At 66.5% G+C, this 9812-nt stretch overlaps 1 protein-coding gene across 1 annotated transcript; it reads left to right on the forward strand.

Moving 5' to 3' along the window:
• The first annotated feature begins 394 nt into the window (after positions 1 to 394).
• On the forward strand, positions 395 to 5574 carry LOC309604410 (phospholemman-like). The gene is made up of 7 exons (XM_082339354.1): positions 395 to 519; positions 599 to 631; positions 2668 to 2742; positions 4316 to 4352; positions 5070 to 5119; positions 5247 to 5277; positions 5413 to 5574. The coding sequence occupies exons 1-6, from the start codon at positions 414 to 416 to the stop codon at positions 5267 to 5269; spliced, it is 324 nt and encodes a 107-aa protein (XP_082195480.1). The 5' UTR covers positions 395 to 413; the 3' UTR covers positions 5270 to 5277; positions 5413 to 5574.
• The last annotated feature ends 4238 nt before the right edge of the window (positions 5575 to 9812 follow it).

Raw genomic sequence — 9812 nt, forward strand, 5'->3', positions numbered from 1 at the left:
GTGTGATGTCACACACGGCCGTGTGACGTCACAGAAGTGTGCGTGATGTCACGTGAGGGGGTGCACACCCATGTGATGTCACCCGAGGCCTTGCCCCCACCTGTGATGTCACACGAGGGGACGCGCATGCATGCGTGACGTCACAGGGGAGGGTGCATCCGCGTCTGACGTCCCGTGGCGGGGGTGCGCACGTGCGTGTGATGTCACCCGAGGCCTTGCGCCCGCGTGTGATGTCACATGATGGGGGCGCACACGTCTGTGTGACGTCACCCGAGGGGCCGCGGGTGAGGTCACCCGAGGAGGCGCGCACACGCGGGTGATGTCACCTGAGGAGGCGCGCACACGCGGGTGATGTCACCCGAGGGGGCGCGCACCCGGGTGCGAGGTCGCCCGCGGCCTTGCAGGCGCCCGTGATGTCACCGCGGGGTCGCCCCCGCGCGCTCTCTCCCCCCGCAGGGCCCGGCCACGCGTGTGCGGGGGAGGGGCCCAGGGCAGCCGCCGCCATGGCCCCCGGCGCAGGTGAGGGGGGGGGGGAGGGGGGGGGGTGGGGGAGGGGGGGTGCGGCCGCCTGGGCCCTGACCCTCCCCTCCCCCCACAGAGCCCCCGCAGGAGCGAGACCCCTTCCACTACGGTGAGTGGGGGCGGGGCGGGGCACGCCTGCGGGTGTGCGTGTGCGGGTGTGCGTGTGCGGGTGTGCGTGTGCGGGGGTACGCGTGTGCGGGGGTACGTGTGCGGGTGTACGCGTGTGCGGGGGTACGTGTGTGCGGGGGTACGTGTGCGGGTGTACGTGTGTGCAGGGGTACGCGTGTGCGGGTGTACGCGTGTGCGGGGGTACGTGTGCGGGGGTACGCGTGTGCAGGGGTACGCGTGTGCGGGTGTACGCGTGTGCGGGGGTACGTGTGCGGGGGTACGCGTGTGCGGGGGTACGTGTGCGGGGGTACGTGTGCGGGTGTACGCGTGTGCGGGGGTACGCGTGTGCGGTTGCACACGTGTGCGGGTGTACGCGTGTGCGGGGGTACGCGTGTGCGGGGGTACGTGTGCGGGTGTACGTGTGTGCGGGTGTACACGCATGGGGTTGTACGTGTGTGAGGGTGTACACGTGTGCGGGTGTACACATGTGCGGGTGTACACGTGTGCGGGTGTACACGCATGTGGTTGTACGTGTGCCATTGTACCCGTGTGCATTAGTACCCGTGTGCGGGTGTACACACGTGCGGGTGTACACGCGTGCGGGTGTAGGTATATGGTTGTACACCTGGGGGTGTACACGCGTGCGGTTGTACACACTTGCGGGTGTACACCTGTGGGGTTGTACACATGTGCGGGTGTACACGCATGCGGTTGTACGTGTGCGATTGTACACGTGTGCAGCAGTACACGCGTGCGGGTGTGCACGCTTGCGGGTGTTCATGTGTGCGGTTGTACACGCTTGTGGCTGTTGACCCGTGTGGTTGTACGCGTGTGCAGTCGTACGCACGTGCGGGCGTACACACTTGCAGGTGTGCACGCGGTTGTGCACACGCGTGGTTGTACACGCGTGCGCTTGTACACATGTGTGGGTGTACACGCGTGCGGGTGTACACGTGTGGTTGTACCCGCTGCAGGTGTACACGTGTGCGGGTGTACACGCGTGCGGTTGTTCACACGTGCGGGTGTACCCGCGTGCGGGTGTACAGGTGTGTGGGTGTACAGGCGTGCGGGTGTACAGGTGTGTGGGTGTACAGGCATGCGGGTGTACCCGTGTGCGGGTGTACAGGCGTGCGGGTGTACAGGTGTGTGGGTGTACCCGTGTGCGGCTGTACCCATGTGCGGGTGTACAGGTGTGCGGGTGTACAGGTGTGCGGGTGTACAGGCGTGCGGGTGTACCCGTGTGCGGGTGTACAGGTGTGTGGGTGTACAGGCGTGCGGGTGTACAGGTGTGCGGGTGTACAGGTGTGCGGGTGTACAGGCGTGCGGGTGTACAGGTGTGCGGGTGTACAGGCATGCGGGTGTACAGGTGTGTGGGTGTACAGGCGTGCGGGTGTACAGGTGTGCGGGTGTACCCGTGTGCGGGTGTACAGGTGTGCGGGTGTACAGGTGTGTGGGTGTACAGGTGTGCGGGTGTACCCGCTGCGGGTGTACCCGCGTGCGGGTGTACAGGTGTGCGGGTGTACAGGTGTGCGGGTGTACCCGTGTGCGGGTGTACAGGTGTGCGGGTGTACAGGTGTGCGGGTGTACAGGCATGCGGGTGTACAGGTGTGTGGGTGTACAGGCGTGCGGGTGTACAGGCGTGCGGGTGTACAGGTGTGTGGGTGTACAGGTGTGTGGGTGTACAGGCGTGCGGGTGTACAGGCGTGCGGGTGTACAGGTGTGCGGGTGTACAGGTGTGCGGGTGTACAGGTGTGTGGGTGTACAGGTGTGCGGGTGTACCCGCTGCGGGTGTACCCGCGTGCGGGTGTACAGGTGTGCGGGTGTACCGGCGTGCGGGTGTACCCGCGTGGTTCTACACGTGCGCAGCTGTACGTGGCTGCGAGCGTACGCGTGTGCGCGCCTGTAGACGCGTGCGGTCGTCCGCACGCGCGGCTGCAGCCGGGTGTTGGCATGCGGTTGTAGGCGCGGGGTGGGGGGGGGTGGGGGGTGCCCGTGGGTGTCCCCGCGTGGGTGACGGTGACACCCGTCCCCCCCCAGACTACGACTCCCTGCGCATCGGTGGCCTCATCGTGGCCGGGGTGCTCTTCCTCCTGGGGGTCCTCCTCATCCTCAGTGAGTCGCGCACAACCCCCCCGCAACACCCCCCAACCCCCACAACAACCCCCAAAACCCCACAACCCCCCCACCAAACCCCCAATTCCCCTCCACACACCCCACAACCCCCCCCAACACCCATAACCCCCTCACAACACCACCCCAACACCCCCAAAATCCCCCCGCAACACCCCTACCCCCCCAGCACCCCCGCAACACCCCCAGCAACCCCCCCACAACACCCCCCAACCCCCCCAGCACCCTCCAACGCCCCCCAACAGCCAACAACCCCCCAACACAACCCCCCACAACCCCCAAGCCCCCCAATTCCCCCCACAACCCCTCCAACACCCCCAACAACCCCCCTACAACACCCCACAACACCCCCAACACCACCCCAACCCCCACAACCCCCCCACAACCCCGCACAACCCCACAACAGCCCCACATTCCCCACAATCCCCCACAACACCCCACTGCCCCCTACACCCCCCCAACACCCCCCAACAAGCCCAACACCCCCCTGCAACACCCCACAACACCCCACAACCCCCCCAACACCCCCCAGCACCCTCCAACACCCCCCAACAGCCAACCCCCCCAACACAACGCCCCACAACCCCCAACACCCCCAATTCCCCCCACAACCCCCCCATCAACACCCCCATACCCCCACAACCCCCCCAACACCCCCCCAACCCCCCACAGCACCCTCCAACAACCCCTGCAACACCCCACGACCCCCCCCAAAACCCCCAACCCCCCCCAGCACCCTTCAACACCCCCCAACAGCCAACAACCCCCCAACACAACCCCCCACGACCCCCAACACCCCAATTCCCCCCACAACCCCCCCACAACCCCCCACAACACCCCAATTCCCCCCACAACCCATCCGACACCCTGCAACCCCCCCCAACACCCTCCAGCACCCCCCAACACCCCCAAACACCCCCCCAGCAGCCAACAACCCCCCAACAACACAACCCCCCACGACCCCCAACACCCCCAGTTCCCCCCACAACCCCCCACAACACCCCAGTTCTCCCCACAACACCCCCCAACAGCCCCCAACAGCCAACAACCCCCCAACACAACCCCCCACGACCCCCAACACCCCAGTTCCCCCCACAACCCCCCACAACCCCCCACAACACCCCAGTTCCCCTCACAACCCCCCCCAACACCCCAGTTCCCCCCACAACACCCCCCAACAGCCCCCAACAGCCAACAACCCCCCAACAACACACCCCCCCACGACCCCCAACACCCCAGTTCCCCCCACAACCCCCCACAACCCCCCCCAACACCCCAGTTCCCCCCCAACACCCCCAACACCCCCCAACACCCCAGTTCTCCCCACAACACCCCCCAACAGCCCCCAACAGCCAACAACCCCCCAACAACACAACCCCCCACGACCCCCAACCCCCCCAGTTCCCCCCCAACCCCCCCAACACCCCCCAACACCCCCCAGCAGCCAACAACCCCCCAACACAACCCCCCACGACCCCCACCCCCCCCAGTTCCCCCCCCAACCCCCTCACCCCCCCATCAGCCCCCCCCATTTCACCCCTCCCTCCCCCCCCAGGTCGTCGCTGCCGGTGCAAGTTTGACCAACAGCCGAAGTAACTGGGAGCACTGGGGGATACTGGGAGGGCACTGGGGGATACTGGGAGGCACTGGGGTGGGGCTATTGGGGGGTGAGGGGCCAATTGGAGGGGAATGGGGGGCACTGGGGTAACTGGGAGGGGGATTGGGGGCATTGGGTTAACTGGGGGTAACTGGGAGGGGAAAGGGGGGGAACTGGAGGGGACTGGGAGGGGAATGGGGGATACTGGGGTAACTGGGGGTAACTGGGAAGGGGATTGGGGGGAACTGGGGAGTAACTGGGAGGGGAATGGGGTAACTGGGAGTAACTGAGAGGGAAATGGGGGGCACTGGGGGATAACTGGGAAGGGGACTGGGGCACTGGGGGGGTAACTGGGAGGGGTATGGGGTAACTGGGAGGGGTATGGGGTAACTGGGGGGTGACTGGGAAGGGGATTGGGGCACTGGGGGGTAACTGAGAGGGGAATGGGGTAATTGGGGTAACTGGGAGGGGAATGGGGAGCACTGGGAAGTAACTGGGAGGGGAATGGGGTAACTGGGAGTAACTGGGAGGGGAACTGGGTATTTGGGACAACTGGGAGGGGAATGGGGAGCACTGGGGGGTAACTGGAAGGGGATTGGGGGGCACTGGGGTAACTGGGGAGGCACTGGGAGCTAACTGGGGGGGCACTGGGAGCTAACTGGGGGCAACTGGGAGCTAACTGGGGGCAACTGCCCCCCCCCCCCCCCCCCAGGACGGGGGAACCCGACGAGGACGAGGGGCCCCTGCGACAGTCGATCCGCCGTGAGTCCGGGCTCCCCTGGGTGGGGGGCACCCAGACACCGGGGGGGGGGGGCGGGACCCCCCCGGGACTCCCGGGGGTCCCCCCTCCCCCTCCCCCCCCCCCATTAACCCTCTCCTGTCTGGGCAGGTTTGTCCACCCGGATGAGATGAGGAGCGGGGTGAGTATGGGTGGGGGTGGGGACACCTGGGACCCCTTTGTGGGGGTGGGGGTGGGGGTGGGGTCCCCTGATGGGGGGGGAGGGGTCCCTCCTCCATGGTGACCCCCACCCCCCCCCCCCACCTTCCTCCTGTAGGTGCTCCTCAAGCCGGGACCCCCCCCCCCCCCCCCGCACGTGGAGGGGGTTGTGTCACCCCACGGGTTGTGTCACCCCACAGACGGACGGACAGACGGACACCCCCCCCCCCCGAGCTCCGCCCCCTCCCCCAATAAACGCTGCACCCCACCCCCACCCCCACCCAGGTGTGGCTGCCCGCGCAACAGGCGGTGGGGAGGTGGTCTGCAGGCCGGGGCGGCGGTGGGACGGGGTAGGGTCGCGCCCGGGGGGGCTGCGGTGGCCGGGGGGGGCGGTTCACGGGATGGAAGGGATCGGTGAGGTCATGTGGGCGTCTCCTGGGCATCCTCCACCTCACGGTCGTCCGCCATCTCGTGGTCGTCCTCCACCTCATGGTCATCTACCACCTCACCGTCATCCACCACCTCATGGTCATCCACCACCTCATGGTTGTCCGCCATCTCATGGTTGTCCACCACCTCACGGTCACCCACCACCCATGGTCACCCACCACCTCATGGTCACCCACCACCTCATGGTCACCCACCACCTCACGGTCGTCCACCACCTCACGGTCGTCCACCACCTCACGGTCGTCCTCCACCTCGTGGTCGTCTACCACCTCATGGTCACCCACCACCCATGGTCACCCACCACCTCACGGTCACCCACCACCCATGGTCACCCACCACCTCATGGTCACCCACCACCTCACGGTCACCCACCACCTCATGGTTGTCCACCACCCCATGGTCACCCACCATCTCATGGTCACCCACCACCTCACGGTCACCCACCACCCATGATCACCACCACCCATGGTCACCCACCACCCCATGGTCACCCACCATCTCATGGTTGTCCACCACCTCACGGTCGTCCTCCACCTCGTGGTCGTCTACCACCTCATGGTCACCCACCACTTCATGGTCACCCACCACCTCACGGTCACCCACCACCCATGGTCACCCACCACCTCACGGTCACCCACCACCTCACGGTCACCCACCACCCATGGTCACCCACCACCTCACGGTCACCCACCACGTCACGGTCACCCACCACCCATGGTCACCCACCACCTCACGGTCACCCACCACCCATGGTCACCCACCACCTCATGGTCACCCACCACCTCACGGTCACCCACCACCTCACGGTTGTCCACCACCTCACGGTCGTCCACCATCTCACGGTCGTCCTCCACCTCGTGGTCGTCTACCACCTCATGGTCACCCACCACCTCATGGTCACCCACCACCTCACGGTCACCCACCACCTCACGGTTGTCCACCACCTCACGGTCGTCCACCATCTCACGGTCGTCCTCCACCTCGTGGTCGTCTACCACCTCATGGTCACCCACCACCCATGGTCACCCACCACCCATGGTCACCCATCACCTCATGGTCACCCACCACCCATGGTCACCCACCACCTCACGGTCACCCACCACCTCATGGTTGTCCACCACCCCATGGTCACCCACCACCCATGGTCATCCACCATCTCATGGTTGTTCACCATCTCATGGTCATCTACAACCTCATGGCCATTGACCCTCCCATGGTCACCCACCACCTCATGGTCATCCACCATCTCACAGTGAATCCACGATGCCATGGGTATCCACCATTTCATGGCCATCCACCTTCTCGTGGTCACCCACCACCTCACGGTCACCACCACCCATGGTCACCACCACCTCACGGTCACCCACCACCTCACGGTCACCACCACCCCATGGTCACCCACCACCCATGGTCACCCACCACCCCATGGTCACCCACCACCTCACGGTCACCCACCACCCATGATCACCACCACCCATGGTCACCCACCACCCCATGGTCACCCACCATCTCATGGTCATCCACCATCTCACGGTTATCCACCATCCCATGGTCATCCTCCACCTCATGGTCACCACCACCCATGGTCACCCACCTTCTCCTGGTCACCCACCACCCATGGTCACCACCACCCATGGTCACCACCACCCCATGGTCACCCACCTTCTCCTGGTCACCCGCCACCCATGGTCACCACCACCCATGGTCACCACCACCCCATGGTCACCCACCTTCTCCTGGTCACCCGCCACCCATGGTCACCACCACCCATGGTCACCCACCACCCATGGTCACCCACCGCCCATGGTCACCACCACCCCATGGCTGACCACCACCCATGGTCACCCACCACCCATGGTCACCACCACCCCATGGCTGACCCCCACCCATGGTCACCCCCCGCCCCGTGGCCACTTCACCCGGGCGCCGGTCGCAGCCCCGCCCGTGGCCCCCGAGGTGACCCACGGCCCCGATTGGTCCCCAGGGAGGGGGCGGGGGCGCCGTCCTCGGGGGAGTCCAACAACGTGGGCGGGGGAGGCGGTGACCTCAGAGGTGGTGTCACACCTCACCCAGCGGGGAGCCGGGGTTGTCGGGTGTTGCTGCGCCGGCTGTTGCCGTGATGGGTGTTGCCGTGATGGGTGTTGCTGTGTCGGGTGTTGCTGTGTCGGGTGTTGCTGTGCTGGGTGTTGCTGTGTCGGGTGTTGCTGTGTTGGGTGTTGCTGTGCTGGGTGTTGCTGTGTCGGGTGTTGCCGTGATGGGTGTTGCTGTGTCGGGTGTTGCTATGTCGGGTGTTGCTGCGCCGGCTGTTGCTGTGCTGGGTGTTGCCGTGATGGGTGTTGCCGTGATGGGTGTTGCTGTGTCGGGTGTTGCTGTGTCGGGTGTTGCTGTGTTGGGTGTTGCCGTGATGGGTGTTGCCGTGATGGGTGTTGCTGTGTCGGGTGTTGCTGTGCTGGGTGTTGCTGTGTCGGGTGTTGCTGTGCTGGGTGTTGCCGTGATGGGTGTTGCTGTGTCGGGTGTTGCTGTGCCGGCTGTTGCCTTGTTGGGTGTTGCCATGATGGGTGTTGCTGTGTCGGGTGTTGCTGTGTCGGGTGTTGCCTTGTTGGGCTTTGCTGTGATGGGTGTTGCTGCGCTGGGTGTTGCTGCACCGGGTGTTGCCGTGATGGGTGTTGCTGTGTCGGGTGTTGCTGTGTCGGGTGTTGCTGTGATGGGTGTTGCTGTGTCGGGTGTTGCTGTGTCGGGTGTTGCCTTGTTGGGCTTTGCTGTGATGGGTGTTGCTGCGCTGGGTGTTGCTGCACCGGGTGTTGCCGTGATGGGTGTTGCTGTGTCGGGTGTTGCTGTGTCGGGTGTTGCCGTGATGGGTGTTGCTGTGTCGGGTGTTGCTGTGATGGGTGTTGCTGCGCCGGGTGTTGCTGTGTCCATGGTGGTGGGCGTTGAGATGGCGGGTGTTCCCTTGTTGGGGTGTTCCCTTGTTGGGTGTTGCCTTGTTGGGTGTTGCCTTGTTGGGTGTTCCCTTGTTGGGTGTTGCCTTGTTGGGTGTTGCCTTGTTGGGGTGTTGCCTTGCCGGGTGTTGCTGCGTCCATGGGGGTGGTGGGTGCCGCGCTGGCGGGTGTCGCACCACCGGCTGCCACGCCGTCGCGGCGGCGGCCGCGTTGCAGGCACGGGGGTGTTGCGCTGCCGGCTGTTGTTCTCGCGGGCGCGGGGGTCTTCTGGAGGGGGTGTTGTAAGGGGGGGGGTTGGGGTTTTGGCTGTTGCCGTGGCAGGTGTCCCGGTGACGGGCGTCGCGTCGCCGGCTGTCGCCGTGTTGTGCGTGGGTGGGGGTGTTGCGGTGCCGGGTGTCGGGGTGGCGTTGGGGGGAGGGTGGTGCCCTGCCAGGGCCGCGGGTGGGTGGCGCGGCGGTGGGTGCTGCGTTGCAGGGGGTCGCCGTGGCGGGTGTCGGGGTGCCGGTGGGTCGGAGGCGCCACGGCGGTGGGTGTCGCGTCGACGGGTGTCGCGGGGGGTGTTGCGACGCCGCTGGGAGTCACGGTGCCGGGTGTCACCGCGCCGGGTGTTGGGTGCCCGAGGCGGCTGCGGGTGTCACGGGGGGGGGGGGGGGTGTTGCCTCGCAGGGTGTTGCCGTGAGGGGGGTTGGGGGGGGGTTGGGGGGTCTGGAGGGGGGGGGTGGGGGGGTTCTGGGGTGTCGGGGGGGGTTGGGGGGTTTGGAGGGGGGGTGGGGAGGTTATGGGGTGTCGGGGGGGGGTTGGGGGGTTCTGGGGGGGGGAGGTTATGGGGTGTCGGGGGGGGTTGGGGGGTCTGGAGGGGGGTGGGGGGGGTTATGGGGTGTCGGGGGGGGGTTGGGGGGTCTGGAGGGGAGGGGGGAGGTTATGGGGTGTCGGGGGGGGGTTGGGGGGTCTGGAGGGGGGGTGGGGAGGTTATGGGGTGTTGGGGGGGGTTGGGGGTTCTGGGGGGGGGAGGTTATGGGGTGTCGGGGGGGGGTTGGGGGTCTGGGGGGGAGGGGGAGGTTAAGGGGTGTCGGGGGGGGGTTGGGGGGTCTGGGGGGGGGAGGGGGGGAGGTTATGGGGTGTCGGGGGG

Source organism: Platalea leucorodia (assembly GCF_965183815.1).
Source record: "Platalea leucorodia genome assembly, contig: HAP1_HAP1_SCAFFOLD_753, whole genome shotgun sequence".
Lineage (NCBI taxonomy): Eukaryota > Metazoa > Chordata > Aves > Pelecaniformes > Threskiornithidae > Platalea > Platalea leucorodia.